Here is a 25,725-nt window from a genome sequence, read left to right on the forward strand (position 1 = left end):
ACAACAGGATTTAGCTGCTTTGGTCGTCGATTGTGCCCCGAATATGAGACAAGAGTAGAAATGGCCAAACTTACAAGATCACTTTCTTCAACTCTTGATTAACTTGGACAATTTAACCTCAGTTTTAACTTTTGACTTTGCTGTCGCTAGCTTACCTTACTTTGAGCCTTCTGAAAAGGATTCGCAATATGAACCTTCTGGTAATGTAAATTACAAAACTAGCGATGAATCTAAGATTGAGCTGGAAAAAGTAACCGGTAAAATTGTACCGGTTACGCCCGAAGATGAAGAAGCCATGAAATTTCAAAGCTTTTGGTTGTTCGAGTGCTGTTTTGGACTCCTCAGGATAAAGTCAGACAGTTTTTCTTCACTGGATCTAGATCAATGATTCTTATTCCTGGTATTAGGATGAAAGATCTCGCGGCATCCGTTACTTTTAATGTATTAACTCATCCCATGTTGGACTCAAAAAGTGTTGCGATAGTTTATATGATGAGGACAATCCAATGCAATCCTCAAATCGCATGTCTTACTCCATGTTTATGGGCGACTCATTAGTTCTTATTTACTCCAGTGTAACCAGCTACCTTTCGCTGAAGACATAAGACGCTATTCATTTCCACCTTTGATTGATGAGGAGGAGAGACCACAAGATGTCCCTAACAGTGAATTAGATTTAGTTGATGATTTGATTAAAATGATGAGTTTAGTTTAAAAGGATCCAGCTGAAAACCTTGTGGAGTACCTAAATTGTGAAAATGTTAATGATCCATTTGACAGGATTCAATTTAAAGCCATTGTTCATCGATACTTGACGTCAAATGTTCCGTTACCCAATGAGATTATCGAGGATCAAACGTTTGCTACGCCATCACACATATTAAAGCACTGTGAAGAAGTTTTTCGGAATATCAAAGAAAAGTTCAAATTAGTCGAAACTCTAAAGGTTTTTCCTCCCAACATAATACAAACAATATTTGCAACCCACAGAAGAAGATGAAATCTGAAAATGATTTAGATACATTGAACTACAATAAAGAGAGTTTGTTTGATTAAATACAATGTTGATGACCATTTCTTGATCCAACGATTGTCCCGACACTGAGGCCCGATCAAACCTTGCAATAACCGGAGGCTGAACCGTTTCTAGCCAAAGACGCAACACTAAACACTGGTTCCTCTGGTAAAATCTGGTCATTAATCATTATAATCAATTAACATTGACTTTGTCAATCAAAGTTGATCACAAAAAGACTTGATAATGTGATAATAATAATGACAGCTTGAAATTAGATTCAACTGATAACAAGTTAATTGGTGAATGTTAATAAATGTAATTAAATGTCGTGTGTAATTGTAACACCATCATTGATTTATTAATACAATGAGTTAACCCTAAACAGGCTCAATCAGTGACAATAACATTGTAAAAACAAGAAGAGTTATGATGTAAATTATATTCAAAATTAACATAACCGGAGGCTTGTTACCACTAACCTTTGACTGTAAATTAGGATAATGATTAATTAATTGATATCAATGTTGAACAATGTGAACAATTGGAATGTTGGATATTTTCATTTCTCATCATAACAACCTCAGTGTATTATCATGTTTAAAAGTCAACATTCCGTGCAACTTAAATTGGATCAGAGAAAAGTTGAGCCTGAGGATTGGATGAAGAAGAAGATGGAAAAAAGAAGAAAAGAGAAAAGACTTTGATTGAAACATGAAGAGTAAAGATTAGGACGAGAGGAAGACCTTCATCAATCTAAGGTAAAGTCAATCATTTAACTTTTCATTTCTTACCGATTCAAGAGGATTAACCTTTTATTTCACCTTGATCGATGGTCTTATAACTTTCAGACTAATCTACATGTAAACCATTTGATTTAACCATTTCTCATTCCATTCAATTCAACATTCCAGATTCATTGTCATCCAAAGAAGAACAAGTCTCTTTTCTTGCAAATTCACTATCAATTTGAATTATTGCTTACCTTTAATGACTAAATCAAATTCAATTTACCTTTTTTTGCTGTTCATTACGTTTGCCTTTTTTTTGCTAGACTCTTGTCATTGTCACGTTAACCAACTGTAAACACGGAAGAATGCCTTTCTGTTTATCTTCATCTTCGTTCCCATCATCATTTTTGTTGTATCTGATCAAGAGAAACAAGTCCAATAATGATTCTTGCAATATCTTGGATTGGCAAAAATTGGTTAAAATTGACAGAATGGAAGGTGAACAAGTCCAACATTTGTTGAAATTCAGAGTTTATTTTGTTGCTGATGAGAGCCAAGAGGATAATGGTGATGAGAGAAAGAATTATGAAGATGAAGAAAGATCACCAAATAACCCGGAATACTTGATTATACGTGATCAATTGAATACTCATTTTAGGCTACTTCATGGATGATAACATTGCCATTGCTTAACAATGCACCAACAAATACATCATTGACCAGTTTGTACTTTCCCATCGCTTCCGGTCAGTTTTCACTTTTTTCCTTGTTTCATTTTCCCATTGACAAATTACATGCTACACTGAACCGTTAACCATGCATATGATTACTTACCGTTATACGGGTTTCAATACCGATTATTGAAAAGAAATGCAGAAAATAGTGAATCCAATGTTTAGGTAATGCTTAGAGTTGAGCGATTTATTGATTCAATTTCATTTTTATATTGATATTGATCTGAAATTTTGATTCCAATTTTTGTCTTTTGTTTCTTTTCTGAATAATCTAGTTCTTTGGTAAATGGACAGAATTGAAAGGTTTTTTTGGACCAATTTTTTTTGCTCCTCTTAACCATGCAAATGATATTCACCAAGTTCAATGGTCAGTCCATCCTGAGTTGACTTTTTTTCGCTGTTGAAATGTTATCTAAGGAAAGGAAAGAGATAATGAATGGAATGATATTCATTGAACTGGATGCGTGTTTGCAATCTGATTTGACCATTTTAAGGGTAAAAGACATTCAAATAGACCTGATCTTCATAATGAGCTTGATGACGATGACTTCCTATGTTGAGACAAGGCTGATGCCACTGATAAACCCGCAAGGCATGAAACTTTCAAGTTAGGATTAAAAAAAAGAAGCAAAATAAAAGCTCAAATTACAGCAAAAGGAGAAAGTAATGAGATACTCTTCATCTTCATCTTCATCTCTAGTTTTGTCTCTATTCATTTCATCAGAGTCAATTTGGACTTTACTTTTACTGTTTCCTTATTACTAATAACGTTATTATCACTATTTATCTCAGTTTATGATTAATTTAATATTAATCGAAATTAAAGTTGACTATTTTGCTTGAAACAATTTCACCGTCAATCATAAATAATAGATAAGAATCATTGGTAGAAAATCATTTAAATTGCTTCTTCAAATGAAATTGATCAACACAAATCAGGATAATTTTGCATCTTTTTTGGTGAAAATTGAAAAGGTTAACCTTTAAATCCATTGAAATGACAGACATTGAAGGCTCATCAATTGTTTCATTAAGCTTATAATTTTACTTAAAGGGTGAAAGTTTCAATGAATATTTAAAAGGTACAACTTAATCTGAAGCAATTTAACATGATTAAGATCTGTTAAGATGAAGACTCAATATAATACACATGATAATGATGAAAAGGTGAAAACAATCTGCTTTAGAGTTGGTTGAGCTTGGTTCATGTTTATAATGGTGATGATTGTTTCAACTATAAAAGTTAATGTTGACCATTTAGTATCAACTAATCTGATAATGTCCATAATCATCAGCTTAATGGCTAATATGACCACTAGTCACTAGTTTATAAAGTAGCTTCATGTTTAAGAGTAATTGATCAAGTTGAAGGGCTTTTCTGCCGGTCAATTGTTAGTGCATTTTTTGGCCAACCATTTGACAAGTGATCAACAAATGGTGACAATCAAAGTGTTGAAAGTGAATTACAATGCAACAATTAAATAGTTGAAGTGAAACTGACTTTTAAATGGTTAATTTAAGGCATTAATCTTGAAGATAAAGGCTCATGAAAATGATCGGTAAAATGGGAAAGAGTGAGGTAGAGAGAGAGAGAGAGGAAAGAAAGCAAGTCTAAGATGATGATGATGATGAGAGTTGGGAAGGAAGGAAGATCAAGGAGTGAGAGAGAGACGGGAGAGAGACAAGATTGGCAGGAGGTCGAGGGTTTGAGAGATTTCAGTTTGTAGATCCAGTTTCATATGAAGTGTCGATCTGGTTACCGTTTTGCTGAGTTATGTGATTGTTGAAAGTTATTGTAACATTGATTAAACCCCTTTTGGGCTTACAAAGGTTAACACTTGGTTCATCTATCCGTCTTCATTGGGTTCACCAGTAGCGTCCTCCTTCACCCTTTACCCTTTCATCTAAAGCACAGCTTCTACTCATCGATATTCAGTGATTTTGTGTGTGTCTGTGTTTTGTTTTGTTTTGTGATACAAAAAGACTTACATTTTAAACCAAATTGTTGGCCAATTTTCACATTAAAAATTGGACAATGTTATCGACCAGTTCAAATATTATTCAACTATTCACTCGGTTTACATTCAACTCTTTCATCAACCTATACTCAACCTCATCATCATTAGCATCATGCATATTCGTCTTCTTGTACTTACTCTGTGTTATTCCCTTCTCAGCTCCTCTGCCTAGGAATCTTGAACTAGGTGGAAGCTGTCGTTCATCTCTAGAATGTTTAACCGCCATTCCTCATAGTCACTGTGAATGGGAGGAAAGGATATGTACATGTCAACCTTATCATATTAAACTCAACAGCACTATTTGTCTACCAGGTAAGTTGATCAAATGGTTTCAGGTTCATTTACAAGTGATGAAGCTGTTTAAACAATTTTATACATTGGATAAATGTTGATAAAAATAGTCGATTCAGTAGATTCGAGAAATTTGCATTTAAAAATGAAAAACAATTATCTAATTTGTAAGTCGCGCTTTTAATGTGCAAGCAAACCATTGGATGTACAAATGAACCAATCAGTCATGTCATTGTTTAGAAATTAGCTTTTTTCTTGTAAAGCTTTGTGCAAAAGTATTGAGAAAATTCATTTTAATCATGAATTACGATTTCACTCAAAGGTTAATTTGAATAGAAATTTCTATTGGGTCTAAATTTTAATAATAAACCAATTTAGGATCGTCGAATTATCTTTCATCTCATTAAGCAAAATCTGTTGAAATGTGAAAAATGTCCAATTGGAAATACTTCTGCATAAAGCTTCATCTTCTGTTGAATATATTTCCAATTTTAATCCTTTGACCTTCTTCTTGACCATCATCTTCATCATGCCATGGATAAACAGCTTCACTATTAGGTTTTGGCTGCTCAATTGATGAACAATGCACCATGAAAGTGCCAAACAGCATGTGTATCAATGGATCCTGCCAATGTAAATCAAATTTCGTCCAAATCAGAAGAGATAAATGTTTAGCCCGTAAGTAATAATTTAACTCAACATATCATTTTAGCCATTTAATAATGATAATAATTTAATTACCAGCCATTAACATTAATCAATTTAATACCAAATCGTATACTCTTGGTCCTAAAACCTTGTACAAAGTGAAAGTATAAAAAGTAAAAAGCAGAGAAGCCAATTCATCAAACCCAAAACACCAAAAGAACCAAAAGATAAACATAAACTAGCAAACATTATTTATTCGTATTATTATTAATTATAATGATAATTTTCAATCAACAACGAAACAAATCATTCAACCTTTATAATAGTTATCTTTCTATTCTTCTTTTTTCCTCTTTACCTGTCTAAATGTTTCAATCAGAAAACATTACCCAAGGCATTCAGGCCCATATTTTACTTTTATCTGTACCTATGGTCATTACCATCATGTATTGCAGCAACCATGAGCCAAGTTGTTTTTTATAATTGATAACTCAATTTAGCTGTTAATTGCTCAACAAAATAACAATCAGCAGAAGCAAATATTTACCATAAAGTATACAAATGTATCATGTTAACATGTTTTAAGGATACAAGAAGCTTTGGACAACAAAGGTTATTCAAGGAATCTAAATTGAGCAATTTATTTTCTCTCTTCATTCCTTTTATAATGAGCTTATTAATATTTGCTAATTAACATGCTAATCTAGTTAATCTTAGGCTCTCTTTGTACTAACATCAAGTTAATTACAAACCCATTCAACTGATACCTGAGTTGCTCTCTGTTAATTTCGTTATCAAGTTTCGCATTTTATTTCATTCTCATTCTAATACCAATTCATCTTTTCTCCTTTTCCTTCTAGCTGCTAAGATGGATGATTATTGTCTTAAAGATGAACAATGTACCCTGGGTGGAAAGTATACAAGGTGCAAATTTATTATACCCAGAGTCTACGGTAAATGTCGATGTCCTCTTGGTTATGTGGTAACTGATGATAAACAGTGTTTACCTTGTAAGTTTTATCCATCACCACACATACAGGTTATCATGATAAATTGTTGCCTGTTTTTTTAGTGGAAAGCTGATGTTTTCAAACAAGCGAGAAAATCAAATGCAAAATGGAGAAACGAATCATAATAATAGCTCAAAGACAATATAAAATGCTATTTGATTATCATTTTGGTGTTTAGTTTATCTGGAAACATGTCAATAGTTGAACATTATTTATTTAATTTTTATGCTTTCCTTGACTCTCTTTGCTTCATGGTTAATAACATTGGTAAATCAGTTACTTATATCGAGTTAAATTACATGTATTAACGTCTTAACAATTTAACATGATGGCCATTATGTGTTCAATCCTCTCTCACCATATTTTGATATTTATCTCATTTTTTGCTCATCTTTTTAAATTTCGCTCTTTTAATTATTTTTGTCTTTTTTACCAAATCTAATTATTCAATAGCCATTGGAAGTAAATGTGAATTAAACAGTGAATGCAGTAAAATAACGCCTAATAGTATTTGCTCCAAAACAACTGGACAATGTGAATGTGATGTTGATTACAAGACGTCTGATGATCGATCCAAATGTGAATTGATATTTAAACCTTCAGGTAAGCTGATCATTTTATGCTTTATTTATTGACCTGCAAGATAATTAACTTTTGAGCAAAGTTGAAACTAAAAATATCATTTGACTTTTTGGATTCTTTTATGGTTATCTCACTAAATTCAATGATCATATTACCATAAATTAATTGAAAATAAAATCACTTGTTTGATACAATGTTAATGTCTTGATGGTAAATAAATATTTTGTAACTGAACACAAATTTGTAATTTAAATTAATTTCAATGCTCATCAACCTCAAGCATTCATCTAACCTCAAGTCTACTAAAATTCATGTAAATGAGCATGAAACATATAGTGGTGAAAAATGAAACCTTTTTTAGATGAAAGGTTTAATGAATCTCTGATGTCAGCCATTGTGTTTTCATGATGACAAATCTAAATTTTGGCTAGGTTTAGATTATTATTAGACATCAAGAAGTATTCAAATTAAATTCATACAAGATTAATTTTTCAATCAATTTAGGGGCGAATAATTGGTTCATTGTTTCATTTTATTTTCACCAATTATAACTCAATTTTCAGTAGACTTGGCGTTTCCAAACAACAATTCAGTTACTTTAAATTTTGATACAATTCAATCAATTTAGAGTCAACACTTGCAAAGAAAAATGCTAAAAATTGTAATTCAAAACCAACTAATCAATGTTACTTTTACCATTTATACAGAGACTCCTAATGATATAATTGAAGAGGATAGTTCATCTGCTCTCGATTTAGGACCAGTTTCTTTGGGTAAACGATGTCGATCATCCATTGAATGTCAAATACGAGATCCTTATTCAGCTTGTATCAACGGAATATGTGAATGTTTATCTCGAACCTCTAAATGCAACTCATTCAATCCAGGTAAGGAATCGGATGAGATTTTGAATCAATGAATGTACCATTAAAGCAAATATCATGGATCAAATTGAAAACCTTACAGAATTGTTAAGATTACAAACCAATTATTGTTAGTTATTTTCTTGGAGCGCAATTTCATAATTTAACAAGTTTCAACTCAACCTTTACTCAAGCACAATTTAATCAACCTACAAGACAGACCAGTATTCAAAAGCCAACAATTATTATTGGATTGATTCAGGGAAGAAAAGTAGTTTCATGAATCATCATTTATTGCCTGATCAAGTCAACGGCTTCTGTTGTTATTTGCTTTCAACAACTTTCACTTGTAACCTTTAATCTGTCCATTTTCATCGTGATTGTTTGGCGTGCTTAGTTTGCTGATATGATTCTTGAGCTACTCTAGTTCAGTTGGTTGGTAAACAGTGAATCAAATCATCATGAAGGCAGAGAGAGAGAGAGAGAGAGAGAGAGAGAGAGAGCAAAATTGAAACCAAGCTTCAGGCCTTACTCTTTTTCCATCCATCAATTTGCTTCCATTATTTAAACATGATTGTGATTACCGTTGATTATTCCAAATGTAAACTTGTTATTGAAACACTAACACTCTTTTCTTTAATTGTTTCTTCCCAGGCTGTCATAATGATACATTTCAATGTCGCTCTGGTCAATGTATATCATGGTACTTTGTATGTGACAAAACCAAAAACTGTGAGGATGGATCAGATGAGGATGAATGTGAACCTTTCAGTGAGTAAAAACAACAATTAAAAGGAAACAAACTGAGGTTCAGTTTCTGGAAATTAAATGATGAGAGATGCATGGCGACGGTAACACCATTCACACATGATAAGGCAATTTGATGGTCACATAAATGCAAATGAACAACATTGGGAAGACAACATTTTCCTTGTTGACCCTTCTCAACGAGAAAATGGTCAAAGAGATAATCTTGAAGTTAACCTTTTTCCTAATTCATTTCTCATCTCTTTACCTCAATTAACTAAAATGTAGAGCATAGAATTATCTTTATCTTTTGTCTTTTCATCTCCAAGTTAATTTAATTTGCTGAGCACAACATGAAAAGACCAAATCAGATAGAGAAACAGTTTTGTCAACATGATTCTTCTATTTACCTTGTTTACTGTTCATTTGTTGATTAATGTGAATCCATCTATTCACATTCACAACTTGAAACAATGGTTAATTGCTTTCATCAAAAAGCGCACAACTTGAACCATTTTTTTTCTGGCCTAACCACAGCCGTGAGTAAATTTGACCTCTCACTTTACCGTGGAAATGTTATTCAGTTCAGTAGATTAACATGGTGGCAGATGGTGATGTAGCTCAACCAAGCTCATCATTACCCTGAGACTTGCGATTGTTGAACAATATTCCCAATGATTTGCTGACCTTTTCCTGTTTCTTAACTCATAATGTTTCCCTCATAACTGGACAATCCTTTTTAACATACAAAACCATATTAATCATTTCCTCATTAGATTTTAGACAATTTTCAACAATCAAAAGGCCACATTGATTCACACACCAAACTGCATGTTAGTCAACATCTCAATTCATAACCAGTCAAGATTAACACATTGATCAATATTATGAGAAAGCTCAGTGAATGATGATAATGATGATGATGAAGAAAGGAACCTTTTCTTTCACAAACTTTACATCAATTTTTTTTCTTCTCTCAACCTTTGTTTTCCAACTAATAATCTTTTTTTTACCTTATTGTTTCTTCATTATCAAATATCATTTGAAACTAAATTAACTTGAAAGGTTAACAGCAAAAAGTTGGATAATTTCACACAAAAACTTCCTCAAATGAATCCCATGGTTGATAATTTTTTCCTCTTTTTTCATGCAATTGTTCATTTCTATTTCCTATTGCTCAATACAATCAATAGTACTTTGCCTCAATGAATTTATGTAACATCTTCATCCGATCATTGTCACCTTTTATTGTCTTCATTAACTTCCCAATGAGAAAAGGTTAACACACACACAATCAGAAAAAATGAGTAAAAACGTTAATTTTTTACCAAAGTTTAATGATTGTTAATGAATTGTTGATTGAACCTTTAATTATAAACATGAAGTCAACTTGGGAAAGGTTTGTTTGCTTTAAAATATTAATTAACCAACAAATCATTTTCAATTGCATTTACAATTTCAATCGCAAAGTTGAATTGAACAGTTTAATTAACACATTCGTGATCAATCCATTTACATTGTAATCAATGATCAATCACCAATGCGAACAAGATTAATATTGAAAATTATTTTTCCTCATTTCTTTTGTTGAAACCCACGTTTCAACAATATTTTCACAGATTAAAACCTTAATGAATCCTCAGTCATTTACCTTTTATTTATGAATCCATCGATGAATTTATCATAGATTTGTATTTATACTTGGAAAACATTTATCTTTCAAATGTTGACTTGATGTTTATTTTTGCTTTTTCATATTTTTTTCAATTCATTTTTCAAAGATTATCTTTTCTTTAATTACAGTCAAATAAACGTACATTTTAGTGGAAAAGTCATCGGAAGCTCTTTGGGAGTGACCTCAGGAAAGGTCGTTGAGAGTAATGCTCATTGTATACATGTTACCAAATGAAATAACCCCGTTGGGCTCAAAAAGCCCGAATAGTTTGGTAAACAAAAAAAAATTAATTGCTTCTTGACCATGATTAAGGCTATGTTTATACCTTGTTGAAGAAAGTGTTGTGATCTATCACATTAATGGCTCAATGATTTACGATAATGGCTACCATGGATAAGGCGGAGAAAGCATGAAGATGAGAAAGATGAGGAAAAAAAATGATGAATTTAAGGAGCAAACTAGAAAAAAAAACGGACATGAAATGGGTTGAAAAAGAGCAAAGGTTTCAAGTGTGAAAAAGATAGCCAAGTTTTTTTTCAAAATTCACTGTTAACTTAATTGAAATCTTGATTTGATGAGGAAGAAGGGAATCATGATCGTCTTTTATCAATTGTAATTTAATATCAAAGCCATTTCACCTTTCTTGACATTATACATTTGACATTTATGTTGAGCCCAGTTTGATAGGAAACATTGTTATTTGTTGACAGAAAATGATATTTTACTTGATGTACATTTCATTTTAATTGTTCAATCCAATTGTTAGCCATTTCTCAGTTTTTTATGTTTTCCCAAATTAATGCTTTTCCTTTCATCTTTTGTGATTTACTTTCATTGTATTCACATTTCTAACTTCATGATTAATTCATGATCAACTTGACAACTTAAAACTTCATTTTCAACCCAAAAACCTTTAGGTTAACCCAAGTTAACCACAAGTCTGGTTTGTTTTACACACAAGACTCACGGTTGACTCATTAGTCCAAACCTTGTTCAGCAAATGCTGATTTGTATTGATTATTGTTTATGTTGATTACTGATTGTTTCAACCGATAATGTCTCTTTCCCTGTCAACAGTCAATCAACCTTTTTTTCAATTTAATCATGTTGGTGACCTGATGATCATCTAATAATCTTTTTTACCTTTCATCATTGTTCAACTCTCCATTCATCCTTGCTGATCATTTATCAGTCCAATGTTTTCTTGCTTCCTCCTTCTCTTTACCATCTTCATGATCGTCATCATTCCTTCTTCCCTATCATCTTGATCGTCAAGATTCATTGACATTGAATCTTGTCTACTGATTGTTTTGCTTGAAAAAAATACATTTCAAGATAAAACCATCAATTAACATGTTTACTGGCTACCGTTAACTACTGTTTATTTCAGTCTATTTTTCATTCACTTTTCAATCTCAGACAATTGTTCATTTTACCCAAGATTTACCTGTGTAATTACAGGATTAGACGGCTAAAGAAGCTAAAATATTTTGTTAGCAAAGAGTTAAAAGAAAGTTTAACCTGAAGAGCTAATCGTGATTGAATAACCCTTTGATTTGATTGTTTCCAAATCAAAGTAAAAGTATTAATGTTATCCTTTATCCAAATAACTGGTAATTTAATTGTTACCAGTGAAAATATTTGTGTGAAATGTTAATCAATTTGATTCACTTTTTGTTGTTATTCATCAATCTAGTAACAATTGAAATGAATGCTTTTCTGGTGAGAAAGGGTTCAATATACCATTTTTTGTCTCGATAATCTTTCTAGTCAAGACTTTCACTTGAAGCCAATCCAAAAACCAAAAGAAACTAAACCGTCAATTAACTTTGATTGTTACCTTTTATTGTTTAAATCAATTGAAATAAACGTTTGTCTCATCATTTGCCTTTCATCTTGACCATGAATATTCCAAACATGGAACATTTGAAAAGACAAAAGAAGGTCACCAAACCTTAACCGAAAATGTTTCAGGTCACTTTTCCTCTGAGAGACAAATTTCACTTTTCTGATTGTTCATTGTTCAATATCATCTGAAAAGCCTGCAGAAATGGGAAAATCTTGTTTCTTTTTTTACCCTTGATTAACTGATTGTTTTGGGGTGAAAGTAAAGAGTAAAATTATCCTGGAAACTCATTAATCTTGTATCATGATTGGAAATTTTCATAACAGAGTCAACAATAATGACAGATAAAGAAAAGGTTGAAAAGGCAAAAAAGATACAAGAGGTTGAAACCTGAATTGGAAGCAAATTCAATTGAAATCGTCTCTCAGCCAATTGAATCTTTACAACTTTGACTTTTCATATCATGCTCAAGCTGAATGGTGATAACTTTTAATTTTTACCTTTTCCTTTCATCCATCTTTATCTGTGTGAACACAGAAAAGAAGCTGAAAAACAAAGCAAAAAAATGAGTTGAGGCTGAAACACCCTGCGGCTGAATCTAACCCAAGCTCAATTTGATATTTATTTTTTGTTCCTTTTTTTTGATTTATATTTATTTATTTTAACCTTACCTATCAAACTAATTGGTGTTACTTGTGAATTTTTATTTTCTTTTTATCTCTTCTTCTCGATATTCAATTGCCATCTCTCATCAACTCTCTAACCTCATCTTTCATATCAACACTTATTCATTTACACTTTTTCCATGTTCATCTTGTTTCTAATTTTTGGTCTTTTCTTTTTTTTTCTTTTATTCTTTCAGAATGTCCCCGGGAAGCATTCCAATGTGACGATGGATCTTGTCTCAGTCGATCAGCTGTTTGCAATGGCCGCTGGGAATGTCCTGATGGAAGTGATGAGGCTAGATGTTACAAGGGTGAGTTGATGTTGAGGCTTATTCAGCTATTCATCTCACTCTTACCAACTAATTGTTATTAGTTGTAATTGCAGAGTTTACAGTGAAAAAACGTAAACTTGTCTTTCCACTTACATCATCATTATCGTCTCTATGTGTCTCTGTGTCGTTGATAGTCTGCCAATTCGAGACCAGTTCTCCCACACATTTCCAGAGCACATAATACAATATAATAACTTGTCTAATTAATGATACAAATTGAAGGTTTTACCTTTTATTACCTTCTTTTTGCCATCAATTTTCTCTCAATTTTTCACTTTCTTTTCTTCTTTGCTTCTCCACTACATAATGATCATTATTTACCTTGGCTCATAGTCTTTGCTTCTTTATTCATCTTTCACTTGTTATCACTCTAATGACTTTATCTGTTTCTCTTGAAATTACCTTGTTTTAACTTGAACTTTCTTTCTTCTTTTATTTCCAGGTATTCCTTGTGATAAAAAGTCTTTTAGATGTAAAAGTGGTCAATGTTTACCTCAATATACCTTTTGTAATGCGGTAACCGATTGTCTTGATGGATCTGATGAGATACAATCTGTTTGTGAATACTGTAAGTTTACAGTTTTACTTTGGTAAAAAGATGAAACTGGAAATTGAGTAAAAATGAAAAACTAGATTGGATGATAAGCTGGTTGTCAACAGTTGCGAAAACGCATCTTTTTTTATTGAAGAATCTTTGTTTCTTTGAAACCAATCCGAATCATCATTATCATCAATGGATAAACTGGATTACTGGTGAAGAGGAAGAAGAAGCACAAACAATTGTTGAAGATATAGTTTAAATGATGAACGGTTGAAAGGGAATGATTGATTGTGTATATTAAAGACAATTATATTTCAATGGGATTTACAATTTACCCTTGAAATTCATATGCATCGTATAAATGATTGATTAAGCTGATTATGTTGACAGTTATTTGTAATGATTACATATTTCAATGTTTATTTGTATAAATAGCTGGAAATCAGTAAACACGCAGCAAAAAATTGAAGCTATTTTCACATCCAATTGACTCTAACTCCATCTGTCGAACTGTTATTAATTGTTTGTTTCTTTTGTTTTACAGCAACCAAATGCCCCAAGGGTATGTTCCAATGTGAAAACAAGAAATGTCGATCAACAGCAATCCTCTGTTCTGGCGTTGACGGTTGTGGTGATAATAGTGATGAAGAACGATGTGAAGTTTGCTGTAAGTAAACCATCTGATCGAAACACAAGACCAAAAGACAATCAAAAATGATGACAATAATTCCAGACACTTTAAAGCATTCAATGTTGTCTCCAAGAAATTAAAGACTTTCAATTCACTTGTTGATCGTTCACAGACTCAACATGTTTTAATTTGGTGTTAGTGGGTTTTCATGAATCCAACCATCTTAGCTTCCCATCTGAATCTAGATATGGTCAGATGAATATTAGGATAATTTGATGTTTTTGTTTTTCAAAGTAAAGTATCAAGCGAGTTTTGCGTGATTGTTATTGTCAGTTTCATCAAAAGTCAACAGTTTTTCAATTTACCAATTCTAATTGCTTAATTAGTATTGTCATATCATCAATTGTTGATGAAATGAATTACACTTGCCTTTGTTAATTTAGTCTCTTGCTAACAAAATTGTTGCCCTTCTTCATAATTTACTGTTGTCCTTGCATCAAACCAACTGAAAGGCTAAAATTAATATTGTTAACGATTGTTTGACACGCAAATTAACCCTCTAATCTTGAATTATTGTTTAATTCAGTTTTGGAAAATACTTTTGTTTTAATTTATTTTGACAAATTTGATCCAATCATTCATTTATTTTCAATTTTCATCGTTAAATTGCCACTTTATGCTTAGTCTTTTCACATAATCGAGATTACGTTGAACAATATTTCCAATTTTTACCTTGAATTAATCATTAGAATCAAATTTCCTGGAGAAAGTTTGACAACCACTTGTTATATGCGTATATTCAACAAATTGTTGATTCAATTGTTTCAACGGAAATCTTAATCAGGTTATTGTTGAAACAGTAAATTATGATGAAAATGTAAACACATTGGAATTGCTTTTTGGTCATTTTGTTTCATTTTTTGATTACATTCAATATTAATATATTTTTTTTCTTTCCCATTTCCAGATTGTGAAAAACCACCGAATTATTAATTATTTATTAAAATTCATTTTATAATAAATAAAAAACATTTTTCTCACCTAAATAATTGCAAAGACTGATTACAATGACTGACAATGAAAGGCCTGAAAGGAAGCAAATCAACAATAATTTCATTGTAAATTTGAATATAATTATTATTGATATAACAGTAATCAGAAACCATCGTGAATCTCATTGTATTGTCCAAAAAATGATGTTAATCATATAATTTTGTTAATCATGGCAGAAAGATTCAGGAGCAGAAAAAAAAGGAATCACAATTGGCCATTATTTCAAATCATAATACACTTTGAATGGTTCAATGATCTCTAAGCAAAACTGTCCTTCAACATGAAATAACGAGCAATTAATCTAATTCTGACCATTGGGAGACTAACTATTAGCCAATGATAACCAAATTTGTCTAAATAATTGCAATAGTATGAGTAATTGGAATCCTCTCAAGTCATTTCCCATGTAAATAGCAAATCGTAAATAGTCAAGTTTTTGTAATCATAAGAAATCTGCCTTCGAATAGCAAGTGTAAACAAAACTCTTAATCAGGTAAGATAAATGGTTATTATTCCGGTTTAATTTACGGAACACACAAATTTGTTGTGAAAAAATGAATGAATTGAATGACAATTGTTTCCCAGTAACCGCAAGCTGATCAAATTTAACCCAGTAATACAAATACAACCAACAGATTTGGGTTAACCACAGAGAGTCTATAGCTTGCCCCATTAGCTGTGGTTAAATTGTGGTTGATTTAAGTTGAAAAACACGGAATCATGCCATTAATAAATGTTTATATCACAGTTCTGTCACAATTAGTAAATTTCTTGTCATAGTGTTTCCCTCATTTACCTAAATCATTTCCACTCTTGAGCCTTTTCCCTTTTACTTTCATTATTATTCGTTTTCATTTCTTTCTTTTTGTCAACTTGGTTCTATTCATTGCACATTTTCAATTGAAATTGCCACTCCTGTTAACTGGTTAACTCGTTGTCCACAATCACCATCACCATCATCATAATCATCATCTGAACATAAATTATATTTCGTGTTACCTTGTAAAAAAAAGAGGTAAAAAAGAGAGAAAAGGCAAAAATTTATTCACAGCAATCACAATCATCAACACAATCAACAGCTCACTTTAACTCTCTTTGTTCCTCTATTTTGATTAACTCAGTTTCCATCTTGATTAAAAGCTGGTCACTTGATTTTCAGCCAATTTCAATCACTTATCAAGAAAAACCTGAAAAATGTTTACCAATTCACATTCATCTTCATCTTGGTTAATTTTCGTCATCTCTTATTACCTCTTCATCATCTCTCTTCTATCAACATCATCAATTGTTTCGGGTTACAATGGTTATGGACCTTATGTTCTCGGTGAGTTGACCTTACCCGGGCGAATGGAAATAGATGCTCGTTGTCCGAAAGCATTTCTTGATTATCGGTATAACGAGTGTAGAGATGATGTTCGAGTCGATTGGTCTGGAACCAAGAATGCCTTGAAAGCTGAATGCTGTTATGTCCTGGATGATGCCCATTGTATCAGGGAATCGGTGAAACGCAATTGTCCACCCGAAGTACTTGATTTCATGGATGAAATCTTGTTGTCCACTGAAAGCCAATGGAGATATTCAACCGAGTGTCATGACTATTATAAAAGATCTTTGTGCCATTTCCCTATTTGGGCGATCGTTCTTTTATCCATTGTTGGTGCTATCCTTTTATTTGGTTGCATCGGTGGAATCATTTACTGGAAATGCTGCCGTTGAATCAGTCCATGGATTACAATTTACCAATTTTTTGATTCCTTCATTTTTTGCTTACAAAACTCAACTCTTCAAAGGGATAAAACTTGCCTTCATTTACCTTAGTATTTCACTTTTCATACAATATTTATCTACATCTTTTTCGTTAACAATACAAGTTGTATTAGCAGTTAAATTGTCTAGTTTAACCGTAATTTGTTTTTTTGTAATTCACCATTTTTAACTATTACGATCCTTTGAAATTGCTCATTTGTTTCTGAAAGAAATAAAAAACACTTTTCTCTTGATTTTAAATTTTGGTTTGATTCTCGGCCATTTTAGGTTTTGGGTTATTTGGGTTTGTCATCATTTATCAACAAATTAATGTAAACGTTTTCCAGTTTAATTGTTATGATTTTGTTGCTCAGTTAATCGACTTAACCTTTGGCAAACCTCTTTGGATGGTCTTTTGTTGCTCAAATGACCAGAAACCAGAAAATAAATAATGACTCTTCATTTATCTGCAGTCAAGTTAGTACTGTAAGTAATTATTTAATGTTGGTTAAGTGGATAAGTGATTTAAAATAGATTATCTCTAATAAAATTGCCTCAAAGGTTAATTCCTATGTTTAACAGTGAAAGTGTTTTGTTCTGGTGTACGTATTAATTAACCTGACATAGCAACATGTTGACCTTTTAATTGATTAACAATATCAATATCATTTTAGTCTTGTTTTCATCTCACACTCATTCACTGATCATTAAAACTCTAGCAATAATCTTATTCACCTTTTTAATTAACAATTAATTCTAGCTTTTAAATACATGTTGCAAAACATTGGTTTACATTTTTTACCCACCAAATTGATTCATCATCAGCATGTTTTATCACAGCCAACATTATCATCTTCAATCATTAATAAAACATTATTTACTATCGGCATTCATAAAAAATCAATTTAGACCAAAGTTTTAATTTCATCATGAGAAACAACAACTCAACGTAGGTCAACAATTTGGTCAAAATCGCTGTTAGAATTCAATTTTAAACATTTCAAGATTTTAATAGGAAATTAATTCTTTCAATTTAACCTTTAATGAACAAATTATCAACAATCAATCAACCATTGGAATGGTTTTTATTTGTTTGTAACCATAATTATCTTTAACTTTCTCAAGCAGTTGCTGTATCCATCAAGCAGTCAGAGTAAAATAGATTTAATTGTGTTCATCAATTTTATTGTGATTCCCATCGAAGATAATTTTATTAATAATATACTGACATTGTGAGGATTAAATGTACGATTTCTTTATTCGATTTTTTCGATATTTTCCTAGTTAAACGTCAGAGGTGAATGTTTCCGAGGCTTACAACTCGAGGCTAATTTCAATATCAATCTTTCAATAGATTACTATATTCATCTAGAGAATCAATTTCCATAGATTTAAGTAACTGGGAACAAAAATTTTGGTCGATTTCTTTCAGACTCTGTTCTGACTTACAATTGAAGAATCCACTGAGTTCTAAGAATGCTGGATTAAATTTAAATTGGTTCTTTAATCCAAAAGAAGCTTTACGAATCCAAATGAAAACTCGTATGGAGTCATTAGATTCATTCCTTGTGATGAATAAATTGTATGCCTGGTCATCATGTGTGTACACATGATCAACCAATCTCATGACTTTGAATACAACTTGAGGGATCATCGAAGCAGAAGTTATCTCAAACATGAAACCAGGAAGCGGAAAATCGGTAAAAATGGGATTACTCTCTGAAACAACTGAGACAGATTGAAGATATAAATAATCCCTTTGGTGGTAAACATGCCAATGACAGTGATTCACTGAGGCTTCAGCGCCAAGAGAGTTGAAACCCAGCCGATAATATTGACCTAAGGCACAGAATTCGATAGCCATTTGCAAAGATGAACTGGTTAATCGTTGAGGTAAACATTTTTCTGGATCAATAACCATCAGTGAACTACAATATTCAATTGGACTATTGTTTATTATGATATGAGCAACAGGACAGTCCGAATCATCTCGTGAAACTTTGAACAGCAACTCTTGGGGTTTAATTTTGTTGAAATTGAATTTGTTTCCATCAAATGGTAATGTTGTCGATGTTACTAGCTGTGGTTGTCGCCTTGCAACTGCTCTTCCAACGTTTAAATGCGTCAAAAATTTGTATTTACCCGGAATTGTTTGTTTGGCAGATGGATTAAATTTGTAGAGAAATAAATCATCGATTGCATGCAATTGAGTCCAACTTTTTTCCAATAAATGGTCAATAAATGTTGCCTGATATGATTTATCGACTACTGGATGTAACTTGAAAAGCAAATTGGCATCGGTATAGCGAACAATTCCTATTTTGAGTAAAAAATTCACAATTAACAAATCTATTTTAGGATAAAGATATAAATTATGGATGCAGTTGAAAACAGCATTCAAAAATTTAATAAAATTTAACATTTAGATTTAAGTTTAGATTTTTACAAAACAATTACCGGGACACTTGAGGCAAAATCAATATTAAAAATTACATAGAAACTGAAAGTAAAGTTTCATCACAATTGGTCTTTAGTTTATGCTTGATTTAAAATTACTTGGAATCAAACTGTGCAATATCAAAACTTCACAATGATCTTGAGCCCATGAAGATCCAGTCTCATCCAGATTCATCAAAATATAACACCAATTTTTGAACCAAAATGAGCTTTATGCTCTTAACCAGAATAGGATTGCGTGTGGTTGTAAAATTTTAAATAGATTGACGCTTCTCATCACGCTCATCCCAAATGGTTTTACCTGAGCAGCTACAGATTTTTTTATCATTTCCATAGATAGGAGAGACTCTTGCAATGATTGCTGCTGATAATTTACGATTACTTTCTTGTTCTTTAATTACCAAAGATCGACCAATGACATTAGAGAGGTCACAATTATCAAAGTTACCACGGAATAAACACCTTCGAGCTATTGGCTTAACTTTGTCTAGAACGGGAACTTTTACAGGGCCGACATTATCGATATTTCGCAGATCTCCAAATTCATGAATATCTAAACGACAATGGTTTGTTTCGCTACTCAATTTAATGTGATCAATGACTCCATCGACAAGACATCGGTTATCAGACAGCTGAGCTAATCTTATAACACCAATCAAATCATCAGGACCATTAAATTCTGAAACAGTGGCTAAGCCTTCGCCAATTCCTTTGATAACCGTTCTTAATCCAGTTTTATCTTCAATTTGATTCTGCAAATCTGGTATAGTTAGCTCAGCATTTTCAGCGACTTCGATTAACACTTGCTGCTTAGTGACATCTATTGAATGTATAGTTATTCCAGTTAAACCATTTAAAGCTTGTCTAATTTTGTTGGCGCAATTATCACATGTCATTTCACAGTTGAGCTCTACCTGAAAAAAGGAAGAAAGAATGAAACTTCCATATACACTTACCAAGAGAACCAACCTTAGCAGCCATTTTAACAACGTAATAGAAATATCAAGAGCAAGATAATCGTAAATTACTTCAAGAGCGCAAAAAATTATCACCAAGTAGAAAAGAAATGAAACAACAAAATTATTAAGTGGCAGAAAATCTAATAAAAGTTAACACAAAATTACACTTACAATTTATCAGTCCAGAAATAGCAAAATGGGTGAATTGAAATCAGCATCAAAGTCACAATTGAAACTAATCGCGATAATAATAAGCAACGCAAATAATCTGCCTGAATAAGAGATGGTAAAAAACCGAGTCAACATTTAAATATCAAACAGTTTCAGTAGATTAGCAAGTTGCATAATGATAGATTCCTTGCATATTCAATATAAGACTGATAGTTTAACATAGAAATAGCTTAATTACCACAATAATAAACAGATTGTAACGTAGGCCTAGTAATGAGGAAAATCCAATGTTAAGTCAATACCTTTTTCTTGAGTAAATTATCAATACTCAGCTTCTGACAGTACACAATACTTTAATTTCAATAATCAATAACAACAAATTATAAATCTAATAGAAGAAGTATAATCACTAGAAAAAGTAATAGATCAAGAAAAACGTAAGTCGAAATAAAATTTTAGTGAATTTTTTTCAAATCCATGCTTCGATTGTTTACATGCAATACTCGATACTCTATCGATTAACATCGATACTTTAACGATACTCAAAAAGTGTAACAGCTTTGAAAACTTGTCTTAAAATATTTTTTAATCTTGATCTGCATCCAAAATATCATCTGAACACTGTGAAACTATTGGAAAAGCATTTTGAATCATGGTTTGCTTACAAAAGTTGTTGAAACAAATTGGCTTCCAGTTGAAAAAAAATTCCATTTCTTTTCGTTTTGTTGTGAATTTCAAATTGAAGGCAGGATTTTGTTAATCCCATTGCCTCGACTGTAACTTCCATTGTTGAGGCTACCATTTATCTCACTAAAACCGATGACTGTATAGCCAACTAAAATGACTCTTAACAACAAGCTGAGAAACTATTTTTTCATTACATTAACTGTCACATTAGATTTTTAAATCATGGAAATATCGTAAAAATGATTAAAAGAAGAAAAATTTATTCAAATTAAAACTTAGTAGGAATCTTGTAAAGCGGTTCCATGGTGTAATGGTTAGCACTCAGGACTTTGAATCCTGCGATCCGAGTTCGACTCTCGGTGGAACCTCATTTTTGCTGAAATTGTTGATCTTTTTAATTTACATTTTAAATCTGTAACGGAGATTATTGATTCTAGAGCTTAATCTATGCGCTAATTTTTCTTTGCATCATGGTAACTACTCAATTTTTTTCAATAATTTTTGTAGATACTAAGATCTGAAAAGTGAAAAGAAAAGATTTGAAAAGATTTTTAAATTAGAGATTTTTTATTAACAAACTTCAACAAAAATTGTCAGTAAAATTAAGAAAAATTACAATTAAATTTTTGAATTTACATCTTTGCTTGACTTATGAACACATGATTGTCATTTTCCGATTTTATGAGGTAAGCGGCTTTCTCGGTTCCAACAATTTTTTCTAATTGAATAACATCAAATTTGTCAAAAATAACTGTGCAGTTTACCGATGCTTCATCACCTTTGAACTTTTTTCCCTGAAAACTGGGATGCAATAGATTAGTCAATTCGCTGTAGAAATGAGGAAACGTTGGTAATTGATAGAAGACTAAATGCCTGACTCCCTTGATTCGAAAACGATTGTAAAAGTGACTTCTTTCAGTATACAAGAGAAAATTTCTTCCTTCATGGAAAAACCAGGCTCTTGATTGAGCTATTTTACCAGATTTTGAGTATTCACATATTTGGGTAAAGTTGATATCCTCTGTACGGAAATAGTTTCGTAATTTAACAAAATCAAAGTAAGACGGTATGTAAATCATGGTATGAGCTTCACCCATTTCTCGACATTTTGGAAGAATTACTTGAATGAAATAATCAAATCTTTTATCAGGCGAGGAAACGATTGAATCCGATTCGAAACGGAAAAACGATTGAGGGCATTTGACAAAAACAAGGTGAAGTTGATCATTAACTGGTAGTACAGGACTTTTGATGATTACCCGGCCTTCATAATTGAAACATCGATTTTTAAAAAGTGAATTAATCTGAGGAAAACTGATGGAGCTAAAGATTGCCGTTTGACGATAATATTTATAATGACCATCCAAGGCCCACATCCGAACACGAGAAAAATCGGTACCATGGGAATCATTTGGTATAAGATTTATATGCTTCATTAAATCTAAAACATGTTCCCAGTTTTGCATTAGAAAAACATCGGTTTGGTCAAGAATTAGTATTTCTATGGAAGATAGAAAATCAAAATCTCGCTCTTTTTCTCCTTCAGCACCAATAATTAGTCTTAAACCAAGAGGAGAGGCAACTACGATGTCACTCGAATAGAAGTCGGTATATAACTTTAAACTTTTTTTAGTGACAGCAATCCCTATCCTGAAGGAATCATCAATGTTACCAGCGAATAATTCATTATAATCTTGAGGTTTGTTGGGCTTTATTGTCGACTCGGTTGATTCAAATTCATCTTTAAATCGCTTATGGTTCATGATGTTTAGGCGTTCACTTTCATCTTCATCATTGGAAACCAAGTTAATAAATAAATTGATAGTACGATATGCACTTTCCCGAAAAGGTGAAACAATTAATACTTTGGGTCTAGTTAATCCTTGGTCTCGGTAGTCAGGATTTTTCTTATTGCCTGTTTTCAACTTGGCATTGTGATGAATAACTTTATTCCTCGTTTTAAGCACATGGTTGAGGCAATGAAGAGTGTAGACCAATCTTATCTGCTCGCCATTAGTCCAATCTCGATTACAATAAAGAAGATCTTTGTAGTCGTTAAGAATCGATAAAATGTCAAATTGCAGGCCATTCAGTTTTGGTAGCGGATCATCACCATCATAAATATTTGCCAATGTCTTGGGTAAATTGTCTAGTAAACTTTGTTTCAGGTCGAAATCCATTAAAGTTTGGTTTACCTTGAGATCTTTCTTGTTTTCACTTTTTTCATCAATACGTCGATATTCAAAATAGCCCAAACCAAGATGGGGTAATTCAATTTCTACTCTTTCAAGAGGCAGTGAAGAGTATTTTGTAAGACCCGAGATGTTTGCATCGATGTGTTTTTCAAATGTATTTTCAATACTTGAAGGGATTTCAGATGTTTCCGGACGAATCAATCGCGCTTTCTTACGAACCGGTTTTTCACTTTGTGACATGGAAGAGGTTGAAGAAATGTAATCCATCGAAAAAATATAAACTATTGTCAATGAATACAATAAGAAAATATGATTAACCACAAAACCATTTACCTCAAAAGCAACTTCACATGTTAAAAACAAATTTTAAATAAATCCCACATGACTCTTCATTTTACACATGCCCAGAGCTAGTTCTTCAGCCCGGCATCTTTGAATAAGTCAAATGATGGTCTAAATCAAAGAGTAAAGGAGTCTTCTGGTTTGTAGGGACATAAAAACTGACAAATTGTGAGTCCATTGTGTGATTCAAAGATTGCACTGATGGACAGTTTTCGAAAAAATCGAATTCGTTATTTGAACTTGGATCGCGTTTTGTATGATTATGGAAGAAGATTTCTTCATGAAATTCATTTAAATAATAAAACTTTTGATGGCAAACCAGAAAATTTTATTTTGAGAAACAACATTTTCTGTTTTCTGTACAACAGGTCAGTTCGATTTTCAGTTAAATCGACTTCTTTCTGTGATCATGAGACTTATTTAACAAAACAAACTCATTCCAACACATATCTTGGTAAATAAACCAATTTTCTGGTTAATGTTTCAATCAAAATGTAAAAAGTAATGCTAGAGACTCAAACGTTTAATTTAAGGGTTGCGATTGTTGTAGGTTTGTAGGGACATAAAAACTGAGTTTATTGGTGCTAATAAATAATTAATCTGAGTGACAGTTACCGAGAAAATCGAGTTCAAAGTTTAAACTTCGATCGCTTTTTGTACAAATATGCAAGGAAATTTTCTCATGAAACTCATTTTGAAGATCTAACTTTTGATGAACAATCAGAAATTGGTTATATTTTCAGAAAAAACTCTTTATGTTTCTGTAAAACAGATCAAATTTAAATTTAAGTTAACCCGATCGCTTTCTTTGACCATAAGGGTTAGCGATCAGAAACTTATTATTAGTCCATGAAAAATTGTCGCTTCACATTAAGGATTAAATACTTGGATCGATCTATCAACCATTCACTTGATTTTGGCCATTTGTCTTAAAACTTTTCGACTCAATACTTCGACAATGGCCTTCCTTACAGCCATCGTTCTTTTCCAAACATTAAATTTTATTATAGCTTATAACTCAATACGACTAAATACCGAATAAAATCGGATGGATCTGACATACAACCATCGTTCTTTACAAAAACATTAGATTTTATTATGGCTAATAACATAATATGATAGAATGCCGAATAAAATCTGAGTTAATTCATTTAAGAATAAAGATCTTTCTAACACATGGAGATTTGTGTTTGGTATCAATTCAACTTTATAAATTAAGTCTCAAATCTAACAACATTAGTAATCCAATGCTATAAATTTTTCAGTATGATCTTGAATGGTTTAATGTTTCAATATATTCCAGCCTAATGCAATCTAATGTTTGAGCCAAGAATAATGATCGTGAATGGAACCATTTTCAAAATATTGAGTCGCAAAGTTTTAAGACTATTGCCTGTTGCCAGGAGAACTGTTGCTAAATGAGCAAAATTATTCAGTACATGATGTGGAGAAACAATTTTTATATACTTGCAATAAGTTTCAGATGACTAATTCTTATGGTCATAGAATGAGGTCGATTAAATTAAAAATCGAACTATTCTATTTTACAGAAAGAGAAAAGTTGTATTTCTCAAGATGAATATTTTTTTGGCAGATGATCATAAGTTATAGCGGTAAAATAAGTTTCATGAAAAAAGCCGCATGCATAGCTTGAAAAAAGGTGATCGAAGTTAAACTTTGAATTCGATTTTCTCGGTAACTGTCCATCGGATACATTACAGTATAGCACCAATGGACTAAGTTTTTATGCCTCAATGGACCCCCCAAGTCTAAACTCTTAGCTCAC

The 25,725-nt window shown here is 32.0% G+C and overlaps 4 protein-coding genes and 1 non-coding gene across 10 annotated transcripts; 2 read left to right on the forward strand and 3 right to left on the reverse strand.

Annotated features, from left to right (window-relative positions):
• Positions 1-5,020: 5,020 nt before the first annotated feature.
• On the forward strand, positions 5,021-15,378 carry LOC107365630 (uncharacterized). The gene is made up of 9 exons (XM_015933172.3): positions 5,021-5,467; positions 6,298-6,447; positions 6,901-7,050; positions 7,737-7,916; positions 8,547-8,663; positions 13,023-13,136; positions 13,600-13,725; positions 14,243-14,365; positions 15,297-15,378. The coding sequence occupies exons 1-9, from the start codon at positions 5,380-5,382 to the stop codon at positions 15,320-15,322; spliced, it is 1,074 nt and encodes a 357-aa protein (XP_015788658.2). The 5' UTR covers positions 5,021-5,379; the 3' UTR covers positions 15,323-15,378.
• Positions 15,379-18,147: 2,769 nt separating this feature from the next.
• On the reverse strand, positions 18,148-21,174 carry LOC107365411 (GDP-D-glucose phosphorylase 1). Of its 4 annotated transcripts, none has more exons than XM_089266311.1 (4): positions 21,018-21,174; positions 20,716-20,812; positions 20,542-20,612; positions 18,148-19,444 (listed from the first exon to the last, which is right to left on the reverse strand). In XM_089266311.1, exons 3-4 carry the CDS (start codon positions 20,564-20,566, stop codon positions 18,468-18,470), a joined length of 1,002 nt encoding a protein of 333 aa, XP_089122437.1. In that variant the 5' UTR covers positions 20,567-20,612; positions 20,716-20,812; positions 21,018-21,174; the 3' UTR covers positions 18,148-18,467. The 4 variants fall into 4 exon arrangements, with proteins under 4 accessions (XP_089122437.1, XP_089122436.1, XP_089122435.1 ...); XM_089266310.1 differs by having other exon boundaries at positions 20,716-20,816; XM_089266309.1 differs by having other exon boundaries at positions 20,954-21,174.
• Positions 18,148-21,174, reverse strand: LOC107365665 (copper chaperone for superoxide dismutase-like). Of its 3 annotated transcripts, none has more exons than XM_089266313.1 (5): positions 21,018-21,174; positions 20,716-20,816; positions 20,555-20,612; positions 19,586-20,499; positions 18,148-19,444 (listed from the first exon to the last, which is right to left on the reverse strand). In XM_089266313.1, the coding sequence occupies exons 3-4, from the start codon at positions 20,564-20,566 to the stop codon at positions 19,840-19,842; spliced, it is 672 nt and encodes a 223-aa protein (XP_089122439.1). In that variant the 5' UTR covers positions 20,567-20,612; positions 20,716-20,816; positions 21,018-21,174; the 3' UTR covers positions 18,148-19,444; positions 19,586-19,839. The 3 variants fall into 3 exon arrangements, with proteins under 3 accessions (XP_089122439.1, XP_089122438.1, XP_025017298.1); XM_089266312.1 differs by having other exon boundaries at positions 20,716-20,812; positions 20,954-21,174; XM_025161530.2 differs by having other exon boundaries at positions 20,954-21,174.
• Positions 21,175-21,698: 524 nt separating this feature from the next.
• Positions 21,699-21,770, forward strand: TRNAQ-UUG (transfer RNA glutamine (anticodon UUG)). The gene has a single exon. It is a non-coding gene; the product is annotated as a tRNA-Gln (tRNA).
• A 180-nt stretch (positions 21,771-21,950) lies between these two features.
• On the reverse strand, positions 21,951-23,989 carry LOC107365676 (U3 small nucleolar RNA-associated protein 25 homolog). The gene has a single exon (XM_015933225.3). The coding sequence runs from the start codon at positions 23,862-23,864 to the stop codon at positions 22,035-22,037; it is 1,830 nt and encodes a 609-aa protein (XP_015788711.1). The 5' UTR covers positions 23,865-23,989; the 3' UTR covers positions 21,951-22,034.
• Between the last annotated feature and the right edge of the window lie 1,736 nt (positions 23,990-25,725).

The sequence above is a fragment of the Tetranychus urticae genome, chromosome 1 (assembly GCF_039701765.1).
Source record: "Tetranychus urticae isolate SD_2017Ah chromosome 1, NJAU_TeUrti_SD_1.0, whole genome shotgun sequence".
Lineage (NCBI taxonomy): Eukaryota > Metazoa > Arthropoda > Arachnida > Trombidiformes > Tetranychidae > Tetranychus > Tetranychus urticae.

Coding starts and splice junctions, on each gene's coding strand:
- LOC107365630 (XM_015933172.3), top strand. CDS start 5,380: ATGAAAGTGCCAAACAGCATGTGTATCAATGGATCCTGCCAATGTAAA. Junction 6,448..6,900: donor TGATAAACAGTGTTTACCTT/GTAAGTTTTATC, acceptor ATTATTCAATAG/CCATTGGAAGTAAATGTGAA. Junction 13,726..14,242: donor ACAATCTGTTTGTGAATACT/GTAAGTTTACAG, acceptor TTTGTTTTACAG/CAACCAAATGCCCCAAGGGT.
- LOC107365411 (XM_089266311.1), bottom strand. CDS start 20,566: ATGGCTGCTAAGGTTGGTTCTCTTG. Junction 19,445..20,541: donor TGCTAAGGTTGGTTCTCTTG/GTAAGTGTATAT, acceptor TACTCAAAATAG/GAATTGTTCGCTATACCGAT.
- LOC107365676 (XM_015933225.3), bottom strand. CDS start 23,864: ATGGATTACATTTCTTCAACCTCTTCCATGTCACAAAGTGAAAAACCG.